General features: G+C 41.3%; 1 protein-coding gene across 4 annotated transcripts in view; it reads left to right on the top strand.

Moving 5' to 3' along the window:
• The first annotated feature begins 668 nt into the window (after positions 1-668).
• Positions 669-17,450, top strand: part of JAKMIP3 (Janus kinase and microtubule interacting protein 3) — a 79,106-nt gene continuing 62,324 nt past the window's right edge. For 3 of the 4 annotated variants that reach the window (XM_075027009.1, XM_075027011.1, XM_075027012.1), the window contains exons 1-2: positions 669-1,290; positions 5,147-5,201. Coding sequence is in view for 1 of the 4 variants with exons in the window: in XM_075027010.1 (XP_074883111.1) it covers positions 8,570-8,590 (21 nt within the window). In the remaining 3 variants the exon portion in view is untranslated. Of the gene's footprint in view, positions 1,291-5,146; positions 5,202-8,484; positions 8,591-17,450 lie in introns of all 4 variants that reach the window. The other variant, XM_075027010.1, reaches the window with a different exon arrangement.

Raw genomic sequence — 17,450 nt, forward strand, 5'->3', positions numbered from 1 at the left:
GGACTAAGGGAGAACTTTAAGTAGGACCTTATCTGTACTTCTTTCTTTGCATAACCCCAGGGCAGGTCTCCAGACTAGTCCATGAGCCATGCACTGTGCACACAGGTAGGGGTGCAGAGGCTTGTCCCGGCAGCCACACATCTGGGCACAGCTGGAGGGGTGCTGTAGTGCCACACTCCTCCCAGGCAGGCAGGCAGCAGTGAGAGGTGGTGTGCATACAGCCCCTTCAGCAATCAGCCTTTCCAAGCACGCCAATGCCTAAATTATCCTTTGTTATGCCTGAGCACAGAAAATCTGTTGAGAAATTTGCATGATTAAAAATCAATGTTGTTCTACTAAGGAACTAAGGGAAAAATTGCCCTTGGCAGAACAAAATATAATTTTTAATTGAACAACTGTTCAAGAAGCAAGTTCCTTATGTTTATGTGTTTATTTATTATGTCCTCACGTGCTAGGCCCGATAGATGCACACAGAAACGGCTCTGAAAGCTGGAGGCTGCCTTGGGTTTGGCGCTCATCTTGTAGCTCTCTGCTGCTCTCTGCTGCCCAGCAATCTTCCCTTGGCACCCCGCTCGGTAAAGGAAATCCAGGCAGCCCTGAACACGGAAAAGAAAAGCAAGTTCATCATTCCAGGAATGTGCTAGTCTTCTCCATGTGAACACTACACTTGCATGCTCAGAGACTGCGGCTGTGTTTATGGAACAGAAAGCTCAATGCTGTATTGACACGAATATGGGCTGGCTGGCTCAGGCAGAAGGAGGGGATCCCCAAAGCAACTGCAATCCGGCTGACACAATCACCTTTTCAGTCTTCTCCCACCAAAAAAAAAAATACGTGGAGGAGATTGACAGCCACTGGATATCCCCCAATCAACAGACCTTAAGAGCGCTTTCCTCCACTCTAGGAACCACCAGTAACCCCACCATACTTGTCACAGGCGGAAACGTGCTCTGGCAGTATCTCCTACTGGCAGAAAAAACCCTGATAAGTATTTGTCATGTGGTGCTGCGCAAACCCTGAGCAAATCCTACGTGAAGCAGTGTCTTTGCAACAGGCTGTTGCTTGTTTCGGCAGGACAAATATCACATTGTCTCCAAACTGGCTTCCTCTGTTACTGGCTTTTTGGCAGCAACAGGCTCGTCTCTAGGAGGCATTTGGGAAAACACAGAGCTCTGTTAGGGCTTCCTGATGAAGTTGCTCCCCTGTTGTTCTCCTGGGAAGAAGAGAGGAGCTAATCCCACCTTTCCCCTCTGCAGGATGCACTTTATAATCGGGCAACTGTATGGGAAGGTAAGACAAGGCATTGTAGTTTCAAGCCCACTGTTTTTCCAGCGTGGTGGAAATAGCTAGCTGGTGTCCAGTGTATTGAAAATGCCTACAGGTCATTAGATGCTTCAGCTGCCCCAGTGTGCTGGGTGAAGCAAAAGGGAGAGGTATAAGAGGGAACTTGGAGCAGTGCTCTACCTGCTACCATTAATGCACAGAGATTCTCTTAAGGGATTTCCAGCAACATTCTGCAATAAGAATGTGCGGCTTGTGGGCCAACTCTTCTGAATTAGGAACTTTGTTCATTCATAATAAAACAGTGCTTAATATTTCTTCCAATACTTGACAGTACTCCCTCATCCTCAGCGTCGCTGCAGGGAGTCCTGGCCAGACCACCAGACACAGGCCTGGGGCCCTGAACACTGGGCAGGCTGGGGGGCACAGCTGGGTGCTCGCGAGTGCACTCCAGTGAGGGTGTCAGTCAAACTCGGTTTGTTCAAAAAGAAAATCACTTTCTCCACCTTATAGGAGGGGAAATTGATTTTATTTTGAAACAAAAGGAGCAGCACTATTACAATGTTGCAAAGTTATAACAACAAAACACCAGGGAAAGGGCTCTATGTTTAACCTCTGAATGCACATTTATGATTTTGCAGCATTCGTTATCCTAAACATCACAGACGAGGAGCTTGAATTAAAAAAATTTAATTACATGAAAAGAAAAGATGTCATAAATTGCTGGGAAAGGTATCATTTGGGTAGTAAAGACTGAAGTGTTAAAATTAATTTTCAGGAATTTTTCCTGTCAACACTTCTGTGACTATGAAAAATAATTAATATTGCAAACCATGGGCCAGAGTCTGCTTTGACTTTGGTCATCTAAAGTTAATGGGAAAAAAATTAGGTGTAATTACAGGTGTAGCACGTATAATTACATGGGTAGTTATAATAAATACATGTAAGTGCCTAAAATGCAATACCTGTGCTGAAGAGCTGGAATAAACTCTCCAGAGACCCTGCTAGAGCCTTGGGTGCACCGGTGGCCCCCCAGCCCTGAGCAACTGCCCCTGGGCCCCCTCCCACTCACCCTCTGCCAGTGGCCCTGGAACCCTGGTGAAGCCCATCCCTGGGCCTTTGCTCCCATTCAGAGCAGTGCTGCAGGTGCTGTCCCTGCTCCCAGCCCTGCTGCTGGAGTATTTGGATCGTCTGACCGGGTTTGTGGACATGCCTTTGCCTGATGATCGCTGGACTGTCAATGGGGCATGTTGCTTCCTGTCACCACCCTACCCTGCTCGCCTGGCGTGGGGGAAGAGACGAGGCAAGAGAGACTGGTCATCCAGTCAAGTCAAGGGGGATGAGAACAAGCGCAGAAAAGCTTCAGACCTTGACAAAAAGAAGCGATAGCCCCTTTCTTCAGTGCTAGCCCTCAAGAAGGAAGATTAGAATAATTTCAAAGTCCTTCCAAGGCAGGCAGCCAAAGGTGCAGTGTGTGTTGTGCAGATGTCAGGTGCCAGTGCTGCTTGCAAGGACACCGCCAGGTAGCCTCTGCAAACAGCCTTGTGCTTCTACTGCCACCCAGCACTGAAATGTCCCCACCACACAACACATCTCTGACACTCACTTTCTCTTTGTCCTGTTTTCTGTTGACTGATCTTCTGTTACGGATGTACTGCCACATCTTCACTTCAGGAAATCAATTTACGAGAAGCCTTTTCTGCTTTAAGGCAGGTATAAAACAGGGTCAGGTTAATCTTCTTCTATACTAGTAGATATCACAACACAGCTGTGACAGCTTACTTCTGGGATCTTTCATTTGTAATTAGGTGAATGCATTTATTTTCATATAAATCTTTATGGTAAAAGATTTTTGGTTATTGCCAGAAAAGCACTCTGCTGTGATCACGGAAAATTGTAAATGGTATTGGATGAAATCTTTAAAAGCTTATCGATTTGTTAAGCTGCGATTCTCTTTCAGTTTAGAACTCACTTTAATTTTGTTTACTTGCATGTCAACAGAACAATCATGTATTGATTAGTTCCTTTTAAATCAGAGACAGTGACCCATCTCCACCATTGACTAAAGAAGGCAATATTTTTAGATCATTATGAAGTCACGCTTGCCAGTCAGACAACTTCAACTTTGTGTTTAGTTTTAAGCATGTGTTTTTTGGAGTGATGTGGCACCTTGCAACAGTTACGAGGAACAATTATTTTAGGCATTACACAAAAACTGTTTGTAATCTCAAACTGATTATAAACTTAAGTTAGTTTAAAAATGGACAATATTGATTGAAGTTTCTTTGGTTTCTTACTGATCTAAATCAAAGTCATCTATACCAACTTTATAATGGATACAGTGTAAGATAGGTGCAACCAGAGGGCAGTCTCAGGACTGATTTGGGAGAATGCGCCTACATCCCTTCAGATGGTGACATCACTCTGCACAACACAAGAGATGAAGCTCACTGCTTTCATTACATGCCTCCTAGTCCTCTCTAGCAGCAAGGTACTGCTGTCTTGCCTGCTGAAATCTGAGAACGACCTGTTTTCCTCTGTTTTTTTCACTGCCAACAATGGCTTACTTATTAACCTTCCTGGCTGCCTCTGGAAATCAAACCAGTATGTATATTTTTATGCTGTGCATTTCTTGGAATGGCGTTCATCATTAACTACCAAACTATTCTGAGATACTAATTTCTGAGCTGTTCATACTTACTCACACTGTTGACATGAGGAGATCTAATAGATATACAGTCTATTGGTTTGACTTCTTTATATCTGAGATTTAAAAACCAAAACAATCTTGACACAGTGAATTTAATGATCTGATTTAATACACAGTCTAAAGAAGGAAAGGAATTAGGGGTTAGGGCTACACACAATAATTATACCAGTTTAAGCAAATGTATTTCTAAAGTGATTTAAATGGGGAAAGTCTTATGTAGACAACCTTAAATTGGCTTATATTAGCTTAGAAGTGGGTAAGATTGATCAAACTGTTGGGCGCAAGCCATTGGGCGCTGCTGGGGACCCCAAGCCTGCTGGCACCGCAGGTTCAGAGCCCCCTGAGCTGCCTTTGGGATGGCATGACCTGAGCCAGAGCCTGCCTCCACACCTGAGCTCTGCTCCCCACCACCCCTGAAGCCCCCAACAAAACGGTAGCCACAAATGTCACCAGTCCTGAAAGCTGCTGGTGAGGACCCTGATTTTGTGCATTTCTTCTGGCAGCCCTAGTGTCGGCTGACCTCATGGAATCAGGCAGGAAGACTGTGAATGGGACATACACCTTGTAAGTAATGAAGGAAGCAGAGAGGAGTAAAATAATGTCTCTTCAATCCATCAGGATTCAGGAGAAACTAAACGAGCAGAGAAGTTTCCTTTTGTATAATTTTTAATGTTAGGTTTTAAAAGGCATTTGCATTACAGGGTGGTGAGGCACTGGAGCAGGTTGCCCAGAGAGGCTGTGGATGCTCCATCATTGGAAGTGTTCAAGGCCAGGTTGGATGGGGCTTGGAGCAACCTGGTCTAGTGGAAAGTGTCCCTGCCCATGGCAGGGGGGTTGAAATGAGATGACCTTTAAGGTCCTTTCCAACCCAAACTATTCTATGGTCCTATGATACAGGGGTAGAGGACAGAGGAAATGAGATCCTCTTACAGGTGAAATAAAACCAGTACTTGGTGCAAAAGAGCCCGAGTCTTTTATTTGGGCCAATCCTGTTACTTTTTGGCGAGATTTGATTTCTTCAAGTTTAATTTATGAGCATGCATCGCTGTTTCTTGCATATGCTTGTCTTTTTTCTGTGTGTTATTTCTTTCCTACAGCAATTTCTGATGGCCTGGTGACAAAAATCTGATCATTACTATTATTCATTCCTTACAGAATCATCAGTTGGCTTTGCAGCCTGGACAGGTGCAGGAAACAGGACGCATTGACTGTAAGTAGGACTTAATTTTAGATATTCAGATGGATACTCTAACGTTAGGACTCAGAAATATCACTCTCTTCTTAAAGATGCTCATAAAACGAGGTTTGACATTAGAAATGCAGATCAAAGCTTACCTGAAAGACAAGTAAAGAATGGCTCTCTCAGAACATCTTTCATCTGGCTGTAGCCCCAAGGTGTCATCATTCTTCTCCAGAAGATGAGGTGCAAAGGAATCCCCTGCAAAACAGGAGCTGGAGTGAATGTTGATGTCTATTGCTCCTGCCATCTGCATATTCCTCAGCAGAGCAGTGTCCCCTGTTATCAAGCATTGCATAATACCCTTTACCTCAAGATGTCATCACAGTGTTTTCTTGACTAAGGAGGTTTCATTTTGTTCCATTTGGAGAGTAAAAAGAAAAAAAAAAAAGCCTCTGGTGTAACTACTGCAATCCCAGGGCTTTGCTGTGCCTTTTGTACAGTGTCTTTCACATTTATCTGTAGCAATTACTGAGTAAGAAGCTGAGGAAAAGATTCATGCCCGGTTTCTGTAGTTAGCTGTGCAGAGTGCTACGTGTAAAATCACCTGGCTGACCTGCTGATCTGTATTACAGATAAGTTGTAAACTGTGCTGAGATAGCTGAAAAAGACAGGAATCAGAATGTTAAAAACAAAACCCAGACCTCTATTGGTTTGCTTTTCAACCTCTAAAATGGATGAAATCCTGACTGCTTCTACTATGAATCAGGAAAGTAGAGCATAACAATTTTTTTCAGCTCTTATTTACTTGCTAACTTCAGGTTTTTAAAGTTCATTAACATTTGTGTTCTGCGTGATAAAGCACTGTGCAGTGGAGTGCTTTGGACAAGCCTGCAGTGGATACAGCTCAGTAAATGGAAATTGCCAGAAGAATGCTTTTTCTCTACCACTTGCCAGCTGAAAAACAAAAACTGATTCTTTGAGTGATGTAAACTAACGACGGCCTCTTGCTTTATATCACTTACAACACTGCTTTCAATGTTATTTGTTTTACTTACAAACTCCCACAAAATGTTGCAATTCAACTCTAAAAATAGAAAATAGTTTTATTTATCCAATGGTTCAAAAGCTATTGTTTGTACAGCTCTCATCAGAGCCACAGCCAATCCTTGTGTCTTGAGGGAGATGGTTCCTGGGTGAAACTGGGGAACAGGCTGCAGCATGTGTGATTTGGTGGTCTGCTCATCATGGTGTGGCCTGAGCTGTAGCCAGATGATCTAATTTTAAAAAGTATTTGCGCAATAAAGGAGCAAGAAAGTGCTGAGCTTTTGTCAAAGCTGAAGACGGAGATTTCTGGGAGTTGGTAGTGCACCTTCACCTGTGTTTGACACCAAATTCAGTAGCTCTGTGTTTGCAGATTGAGGCACTGATCCTGCAGACTGGCGTTGTATTCCCACAGAGCCTTACTGACTTCATTGGGATGCCAAAGAGGCAGAAAGTTTCAGATAAGCAGCCAGGACTGGTGCTTAGGAAAAACCGCCCCTATAAATGAGGAGTCTGTGTCTGTGAGTAATACTGCGGTTTCACACCATGCAGCACAGTATGGATGGACAGAAAAAAGGAAAATTTTGAGCCTATGACTTTGATAGCAAAAACCCAAAGAGATTCTGCTCTTGCAGCTTCCTATCACTAGAAATTTTGTCATATTTTTGTCTTTCTAGGGGTTTCTATGAAGTAAACAGAAATTTTGTTCTAATGGTTTTCTTAAAGTGCCACTACGTGTCCTTTTGTCAAAGGGTAATTAAACTGCAGAGCAGGGAGAGAGGGCATGAGAAATACAGCAGTGGTTAACCACAAAAATAGGAATAGGCTTCTAGGAATCTGGTTAGAAGTCGCACATGTTTCTTGGCTTTGCGCTCAGGTGCTGCACAGAGTCAGGGGCTTTGGACTCAGGGAGAAACAGTTTTTTAAATGGAACATTCCAGATATTTAGGTATTGTTTAAGGGGAAAAAAACCCCACACCTTCCTTTCTAAAAACTGAGAACATGCTTCAGGGTAGGTTTCTGCTTTCCAGTCCTGTGCTCAGATCACTCTGTCATGCCTGTCAGCAGTTCACTGACATTCACTGGGAATGGTTCCCAGTCTTCACTGTCAGGAAGATATGATAAACAAATAAATAGGCCCCATATCCTCTTTACTTCTAAATAATTTTGCAGTGTGGAGCTGTTATTAGTATCTTGTAACCAAATACATTCATTTTATCTGTATTTGTTATTCAGTTCTGCTGTAAAGGGGAATTTTCAGTGTAGTGAGTATGAATATTGAAAATTGATACCTTTTCAGTTATGAAAAGTAGTGAGAGACAGCAAGCTAGGGGTTAAAGACATGCTTTTCATATCTGCAGTGCTTTAATTCCCAAATCATACCTTACAGGAGTTTGTAAGGACACCTGCCTTTTTTCCACCATATTACCATTTCCACGTACTTTCAGAGCATGGGGTTATTCAGTAATGACATCCCTATAAGAGATAAGCTCCAATGCCTGGCTCTGCACTTACACATGTAAGGTTTTCCATATAACTTGGTTCCATCTCCTTTGCTAGGAGCGAGTGCAAAGGGTGCTAGCTATTTTTAAATCCAAATATCCTTCAAATCTTCTCTGCCCTATTCAGTAATTTAGCCCCTGCTTCAGGTGGAGTTCTGTTCAGATGCAGTCTGTGCTGGATGCAAATCTTTGGCTTAATAATTAAGCTGAAAATGCAAGTCCTTCTAGCAGCATCCAGGTACAAGGGGACCTCAGTCTGCGTTGGAGGTGAGCTGGTTTTATACCAGCATGCTTGACTTAGATTTCTGAAAGGGAGGGCTTTCAGTTTTCAGGGAGCTCGTGTGATGACGTGCCTGCACTCAGCTGCAAGCTGCAGTGACACTGCAATGGCTGAGGGGCGGCTGCTGGATCTTCGCAATGAGCTCATTCTCCCCGGAGGGAGCAGGATTTACAGTGCATCACCCAGCAACTGCAGCCTTCTTGTGAAATTCATCTTTAGCTTCTCCTCAGTTAGGCTGGTCTGATTCTTCACTTTGGGGGTGTGTACATGGTGAGCAGATTTTACTGTATGGTTGATTTTTTTTTTTTTCTTTTTCTTCTCTGTCCTCTAAATGCTTCCCTGGACTGATTGATGAATCATTTCTCATCTGATTCCACTATTCAGAGGATAGAGATGGAAAATATAATCTTATGCAGCAGGGGTGGATTTTTTTTTTTTTTAAGCCTTTTGCAGTGTGAATCGTAAAAATCCTTTTAAATCTGTCTGCTAGGAACAGCCTACAGGTTTTAAAATGAAGTGCACTGCATACAAGGAATGGTACTATCCTCAGGTAAAGCAGACAAGCAGTGTGCATCATGACGGAGCATGCCTGTGAGGTTAGTTCCTATACATGTTTATGCATATATAAATATGTACATAATGTGTGCTCTCTCTTTATATATATGTTACACATGAATCATCTGCTACCTAAAGGCTTCGTATAATCCATTTTCAAATGTCCTGTTTTGCATTCTGTTTGGGATTTTTTTTTCCCCCTTAATACCTAGTTTCTCTTTGGTGTGGTTAATAAATGTAGCTCCAATTTGCAACCGCTTTGCTTTAGGATGCGAGCAAGCCCATCGAAGATAATGTCTCTGCCTTTCATTGGTTAAGCGGGCTGCACCTTCCTGCTCCATTTATTCGTCAGGATCTTCATAGAGTCTCTGTCATATGTGATTGAGTTGAAATGTCAGGGCCTGTAATTGTTGATAAATCTCCACTGCAGCTGTAAATGTTGGTGTTTCAGAGTAATATAAGTTATGATGAATTACTGTAACAAAGTAATCTGGTTACTGTGCTCCCTGAGTAATTGATTTGGACATTTCCTATTTTCTGAACTCCGGTGCATATACTGTGTATCTTGAGAACTGCTTCCTATTCTGTGCTGTTTAACCTGTTAGATTAAAAAAAGAGAGTTCATTTTTTTCCAGCTGCTTGCTCCCTTGGTGGTTTTAAATGCCATTTCTCTCATCAAGATTTCTCTTCCTTTCAGTTGATGTGGCTGCGCCTCTACTGACACTGTTTAAAATGCAGACAGAAATTAGAAAACAAATACATTGGAGTCAGATTGACTTTTGTCTGTTATTTCTCACATCATGATACTTCCAGAGAAATGTGTGTAGTATAAAATAATAATTTACTGTCAGGAGACATTCACTGCTGTCAGTCTAGGCTTACAGCTCTCAGCTGACATAGAGCATTCCTAACCTACCACCTCCTATTCGACGCTTCTGCTCTTCTCTGTATGTTTAAGTACATGGTAGGTGCTTAAAGTATGCTCAGAAATTGAAAGTTTGGTGTAGGGGCTGTCTTAACACTTTTGCAGTGGACTTTCTGTCTATTTTGTATTGGCTCTTGTCAGCTTTCTGACTAGTAACTGCTTGTTCTTCACCTGGAAATATGAGGCTGGTAGAAAGTTTAGCTTTTGTAGTGGTGAATTAAAAGGCAAATGACACCTGTATGAGGATACAGGAACGCCTTGACTAGAGGAAGTTACATTTGTCACTAGGCCCTGATGGAAGAAATAGCACCGCATTTTAAGATGACTTTTAAGAATGTACTTAAGGCCCATTGGTTGTCTTGAAAAATACTAGTCTTGAATATATTTATGGAACCGTGTGCCTATAAATCTTTCCCTTATTATACGCTCTGAAAGTGACAGTTGTCAACACCTCCTACTTGGTAAAGTTTCAGAAAGTTTCCAAGTGCACTGTCAATTTATATGAAGAATAAAACCTTGCTTCACTTTTTTTTTTCCAGAATTCATCTCTAAAATATTACCTTTTATTGTGGATGGCTCAAATTCAAAATAGTGTCAGCAAATGAATGTTAACAAGTGAAGGCCTTTAAATAATGATCTTTTTTAACACTTTCCTTTAAAACATCTAAGTTTATCACCTTCTGCAGTGTAGCTCTTCATGTATAATCAACAGCAGAGTTTCAGTTTAAATGGAAAAATAAAAAAAAAAAGAAGGTTCTAAAAATTTTACACAAACCAATTGACTGGGATGTAGGATTTGAACACAAAGCTATTCCATCCAACTACTCTGGTTATGAGACACTAACAGAACTGAGTAATTTTGAGACAGATAACAGCATTTGTACCAATCTATGTTATGGTAAAAACAGCCAAATATTAGCCAATACTTAAGAGTTCCAAATTAAATCATTCATGTAATCCTATCTTTATTTGACCACAACTGACTAGTAGCATTTATCTGCATGTGAAGGAAAAGGGGAGCTTACTTGTCCCTAGAACATCAAGTGTTGGCTATTACTGGTGGCAAAATACTAAGCAATTTCTACCAGGCATCTAACCTAGAAAGGTAATTCCTTGATTTTCCTTTGACACTTTACAGCCAAGTGCTCTGTAGTCAAATAGACCTAAAACCCCAAAAGATCTCAGGAATTTAATATAGTTCTGTAGAAATTGTTCTAATGGAGAATGACATCCTTGTAGGTTTTTAAAAAACTCTTCAGTTCTATGCAAATCCACAAATCGTTATTTCCAGGAACACGTGATTAGGGATTTGTTATTCACTGATGATACAGAATCAAGATGTAGGTTCAATAATTTTCAGCGATGTAGCTTCCTATATCCTCCAGCGTGACCCTCCCTTTTGTACTCCATAAAAGCAGAGGCAGTGTCTGAGGAGAAATAGTTCGGAAAGGCTTGAGAAAATGTCTGGAGGACAAAATTTGTTTCCTCAAACACACACGCAAGTGGCAGGGTGTGGAGTGTTGTCTTTCTTTAAGCCCAATAAATAACCTGTTGTGCTGCTTTTTCAAGCTATTCCACTGGTGCCACGGTCGTTTGACCTTGACAAGGTTGTGTGCAAACAGGGACCTTATTTTTCATGGAGCTCGGGTGAAAAGAAGAGTCAGTTTAAGATGCAGAATGTGTATTTTCTATCCTTTTAACTAATGTTTCTGGGTTCTGTGGTTGGTTTCAGGCTCAGTTGCCATTTCATAACACAGCTGGGAGGCCTGGCTGCTTGGTGAAGCTGGTTGTGGGTCTGGGTTTCAAAGGAGGATGATACTGCCTGAGCTTTCCCAGACTAACTGGGGTGAGATGTCCCAGGACTAATTGAAACCTGCATCTGGTCTGGAAAGCTGCTGCCTAAATGATGTTGGATATTGCACAAGACTGATTTTGTCGTAGTTCATAGCCAGAATTTATTCCACTGGAAGTAGCTTGGTATTGATTACGGAGCAAACTGTTAGCTGTGGAAGATTGCTGTGGTGTCAGATGCTGTTCAGAGTGCCCATCAGTCTGTGGCAATCCTGATTCGTCTATATCAACCCTTTGAAAATCAGTATAGATGTAATTGATTCAACTTGGGCTTTTAATACCAAAAAGACTTCTCATCTTTTTGCTGACTGCTCTGTTTTGTCTTGCATGACCCTTAGTTGCATAATAGATGTGTCCCCTGGCATGTCCCATAGGTAAAGGACAGCATTAATGAACTCCAGATGGTACATACTATATTTTATTGGGATGTAAATCTGAAACAAACTGTATTAATCGTGTTTAATTTAAAAAGAAATTGCACACAAAAGGCCTGATTCCGATGCCACCAAGCCAATGTCAGAAATCTTACTGACTCCAGGGACTCAGGATATGCCTGGAGGGAGAACTTTGTGAAATATCTAAAGTGTCTGAAGATTTACTGATTTGCACTAACTTCTAGTGGGACTCTTACATTCCCATGTAAAGCTTTTGCTACATTTTGGGTTTTAACTAATTCTATACTGAAATAATGATATGAATCATTTGATATTAGACTACTTTTCTAGCTGCCTCCATAGCAAATGAATTCGAGCCATGGTTTATAATAAGAATGTGTCTAGTTTGGATGAGGTCAGTGCTTTTAAAGCAAATCTCTTGAAGATACCCATTTGCACTTTGGTTTGCATGATGGTATGGTCTCAGCATCCACAGTCTGGATTCCTTTTGGATAAAACTAAATCAGAAGGCGTCTTCTAACCAGTAACTGGTGCTCACACCACAGCATAACACTAGATTTTGAAGTTCCATCAAAATGTTCCATAATGTTGGCCTTTTATAGATACAGGGTTCATTCTTGTATGTGGTATTTTCTTACTTTATCTGAAAAGAAATATTGGCAAAGAAAATTAATGAGAAACTTGAAGGCATAGTAGAAATCTAATATAACCATCCAAAGCACACATTTTTCTTTACCTCAAAGGCTAAGTTTCAGATTTTCACATGAATAGGAAAAAAACATTCCCTAAATGTAGTTGATGCAGTCGTGTTTGTATGTTGAAGTAGACAGTAAGTTATACCCACAGCCTTTGTCACTTTGGAGAATTGCAGAGATTTGTGTACTGCAATGTGATATCTGAATTTTGCCCTGGTTCAAAGACAGGAGCTAGCAAGTACCGAGTATTTGGTGCATAGCAGTAAATATCCATAGTGATTTATGAGACGCTTGTTGGCATTTTTATCTTTACATGTTGCTTGTGTTGTTAGCAAAATAAAATGATTAATCACAATGCATTATTTCATTATTGTCTAATATCATAATTACTTCTGGCATGCTAGGTAATGCTGGATTGTCCTGACAGTATCCCTTGGGAAATGTTGGATGGGAAGGCCAATCATATGTATGGTTCAGAACACGGAGTATGTGGCTGCGAACATGCAGGTGCCGGGAGCGCAGGCAACTGCACTTATGGCTCAGCTCTTCCACCCACTTTCCACAAAGCCTTTCCCTGTCTGGAAAATGGGGGTAATACACTGCGCATGTTGAAGCTTGCTGACAGTAAATGTTATGTGAGAGTGAGTCAGGTCTTGCGGCTGTGACTTGTGTGATGATCACTGAATTTTGAAGATCTCTAGTTTGCATTCAAAGCAAAGTCAGAGGAAGCTACAAAGGAAATACTTGCATGAAGTGAGTAAAGTAAAAATGCAAAGGGTCTTAAAGGAAAATTTATTAGTTTGATCTGTAGTAATAATAAGTAAATGGAAAATACACTGACTTAATGGTCAATATTAATCCATTTTATCTCAGATAATGCTTGCCATTGTTAAAAGGCTTTTCTCTCCAATCAAAGCATTTTCAGGATTTTTAGTGTTTTGAATGGCTACTTAAAAATTTACTTTACTGATGGATCACAACTTTTTACTGCATAAGCTATCTATTTTACCAGTTGTCCTTGAAGGAAGCACTATGGATTTTGTTTTTGTAAACAAACATCTACTATTTCCACAGAGATGTTGCCTCACAATGGCTATAACTCAGAGCACTGCTGGGAGCAGCGGGAGACTTCCCTGCGCTCCAGTAGGTGCCTGCAGGTTCTGGACCTGGAGGGCTAAGGCAGTCTTGTCACACCAGGGTGAATGATATATTATTTATGTTGCTTGCAGAAGGATTAATTATACGGTTTGACACCTTCACCTTTTACTTGTGTCTTCTTTTTTCTCAGTATTTTATGCAAGGCATTATCAGGTGCTGTTTGGGTTTGCCCACAGAGGTTGTGAAGGTGGCAGGAAGAAGCTAGCTCCACTTACTACCCTGTCAGACACTGGGCTATTCTGCTTCTGTCTTTTTCACCTCCCAGCTTATTTTTTTCCTGCTCCATAATATAGACTGTAAATTCATTTGGTATTCATTGTTGAACAGCTCAAATAACCATGGGTTAGGCATTGAGAAAGACTAGTTCACTTTGAAAAGTATAGTAAAGGCTGATTTTTGTCACCCGAGATCACAGATGGCAACATTCAGCAGCACAGTTAGAGAAAAATCAAAACAAGTGTTTGAAACAAAGGGAAGTATTTCGGTTTCGTTTTCTGTACTTTTCCCAAGCTTTCCTGAATACGTGGCTGGTTCCTAGATTTGCACATGTGGAAATTCCAATTCCCCATATTGTTGATACCAGTTTATGTGATTTATAGGGAAAAAACCATCACTGCCAAAGCTTTGGACTTTGCCGGGTTGCAAGCCTGTAGTGGAAGGGAAATGTCATTATGTTTCACTGCCCTTAGGATACATACAAGCTTTGCAGGAGTTAAAAAACTAGTTGTTTGCTCACAGGTGTCCCTCATTACACTGTCAATTAGCCCAGCAGGCTGAGAAATGGTGACCTGGTTTTAGGCAGAGCCTGGCAGGGGTGTTTGGGGGAGTTCTGCCAGGCAGCTCTTTCTAAACAGAGGTAATTTTGTTGCTTTCTTAGTTTGGGGTTTGGTGGTTTGTTTGGTTTTTTTTCCCCCCTCTTCCTAAAATATCTGTGTGTCACTTAAAGCTGGCTTATGGTTTTGGCCTAGTAAGGTTTTATAATCACAAATTAAGCAAAAACAAAGTGAAGAAGCAAGCAACCCAGAAAATGGGATAGATCACAGATTTGAAGAGGAGTGGAAAGAAGAGGAATGGTTGATACACTCCTGGTGTTGTCCTGCATGAAGTAAGCGGTGGGTAAGGATGTCTGGACTGGCTGAGGCAGGCAAAGCAGACAGCACAGAGGATGGGGAGAGTGACTGAGTTTGAGTGTCAGACTCATCATCAAGAGCAGGAGCAGAAAAATGCAACTTTGCTCTTTTTCCCTCAAAGTTTGTTAGGGTGAATTTTTGGTTGTTTTTTTTATTATTATTATTTTATTTGTTCAAAGGGAAAATCTGAAATAGAGAAGTGTGAGAAATAACTTTCTTCAGAAGTGCCTGGTAACCAGCAGGATTGCAGTACATGGCAAAAATCAATTTGGTATTGACAGAGATGGCACGTCCAAACCTGCAGGAGAGCAGGAAGATGAATAAAACCCTCAGAACACCTGCAGGCAGCCGGAGTGAGCTCTGCTGCTGTGTAATGTGAGACTTGATAAAGGACTTGTAAAAATTTGGGGAAAAGCTCTTGGCATAAAACTTTTTTTTCCCCTCCTTTACTTGCAAAATACATACCATTATGAGAAATACAGTGTGATGATTTTTTTTTTTTCTTCCAAAACTTAAGCTGAGGTTGGAGAATCCTTATTGCCTTTCTATTAATGGTCTATGCTGTGAATGCTGCTTTACTGTGTGAAAGCCCCAGGAGCATGTTGGGGATGGCAGAATGAGATAATGCCATACCATGTGCACCGGTCAATGCAGGTGCAGGTAGTTTGTGCTGGGCTGATGTCTTCTTCAGGTACAGCCTATGCCATTGACAGCCTAGGAGAGCTGAGACTCTAATATCAATGCAAAGTCTGGATTTTGCTAGGGAGAAGGAAACTATAGGTGTTAAACTTTTTTTCTGTTTTCACTTCATTATGACCATTTATATCTGGCATTAGAGAGAAGCATGTATGGTAAGGAAGCGAAGCAGGCCTTGGAGGCAGGGGCTGGCCTTGCAGCATGGTTTGTGTTTGCTCTCTAGTATCTCTAGCAACCTCTCATGAGGAACATCAGGAGTGGAGAGCAAATGATCTTCATGGCCCAAGATGCATTCCCTTTCCTAGATAAGAAGTTGGGCATTTTCTGTGTGTACAGAGTTCATGTGGAAGAAAAAGGTGTAAGAAATTTCTTCCATCAGCTAAAGCTAGAGGCTGGAGAGACAAGATACTTAACAGGAGCAGACTTAAACCAGCACTGCATGCTTTTGGAAAATCTGAAATGGCTCCCAACAAGCAAGGTGCTTATTCATAGGCATTGGTGTTGGCAAGGGCCCAGTTTAGTTGTCCATCTCAACGTAGTAACTGCTTTCCATCTCCCTGATGCTGTCAGAAATGATTGGATGTATTTTACTGTAAGAGCATAACAGTTATGTGAGGGGGGAAAAAGTTGCTTATTAACTTAGTGTTATCAATAAACATGTGAAACTAAAGAAAAATAGGTGCTTTGCTAAAAACTTTGTTACTGTCGTTTAAAAATAAGTCAACAACTGCATTTGACGCTGAAGAATATTATACAGGTATGAATATTTTTCTTCTGCTTATATTTCTATGTCAATCAACAAACAGTGGTATCAAGTAGTGTTAGTCAGCTCAGGAGTAGATGTACCTACTGGGAGGGAATGTCTACGTAGAAATAGATATACACGTAAATCTCCAAATCATGAGTGAAAGATGGGGAGCAAAAGATGCAAGGATTTGTTTAAACAACAGATGCACCTTTGGAACAGAGTTTGAGGGTATTACCATATACCAGCACTAAATTAAACCAGGTAATTCAGTTACTAATAAAAACTGTCCTGGAAACTGTGAAATACATTGCTCCTACCTCCAGCCAACCTTCAGGCTTAACACCTATCTTTTAATTTCCCTTAGCATCCATTATCTCTTTACCACTTCTTTAAATACTTCTGTTTATAGGAATGTATGTAGTAACTCTGGGTGTGATTTAAGAGCATTGGAAGTATCTCCTGTCTGCTTATCATAATTTTAATCCCTGTGCTGCAGTCCCTGTGTCTGTACGCTCAGCTCCTGGTGCATTGTGTAACGTATGGATGAACAGTTCTAGAAGTGGGGCAAGCGTTTTCCATAGCACTTTCTTGAATAACCCAGCCTATGTAAGCATATGCCGAAATGGCCGTCTCTTGTGTACTCCCAAGCAGGTAACTCCAGCCGCCCCCGGTGCTGGGCTTTGCCTTTTTTTCAGCAGTGGCATGAACTCACTGACCAACTTTGCGCTGAAGCTGCTGAGCAGCTGTTCAGCAGTGGGCTTTCAGCTCTTGTTTATGGCCTCTTGCTGTTAGTGACTTGCAGCACGAAGCATGCTGCTGTGCTGCTGAGCATGCACCTGCATTGCAGGTTTAACACCGTGACTGGCAGGAAGAGCCATTGACTGATCTGATTCTGACAGTTTTACTGTCTCAAGCTTGCCTTGGTGCTGCGGCTATCCAACACTGCTCTTCTAGCTGTGTGGGCTGAGCACATAACTAATTAATTAAAGAGTTAATTTTTAACAAAGCAACTGGATATTTAAAATTGTGGATCAGAACCCACTTCTAGGCACAGGAAGAAATGTAGAAGTAGCCTCAAGGCATAGCCTCAAGACATGGTGTACCTGGGAAGATTTTGCCCTTTGAGCTTCTTGTAAAAATAATCTTTAGTGCTTGGATAGTATGCTAAGGTGTTCAGTACTGGATATGACCTGTATGTTTCAGATTGCTGTGATTGTTTATTGGTATGGCATCACTTAATTATTTTAATATATATTTTTATATATATGCATGCACGCACACATAGATACATAGTATACAAGAG

Source organism: Buteo buteo, chromosome 4, assembly GCF_964188355.1.
Source record: "Buteo buteo chromosome 4, bButBut1.hap1.1, whole genome shotgun sequence".
Taxonomy (NCBI): Eukaryota; Metazoa; Chordata; class Aves; order Accipitriformes; family Accipitridae; genus Buteo; species Buteo buteo.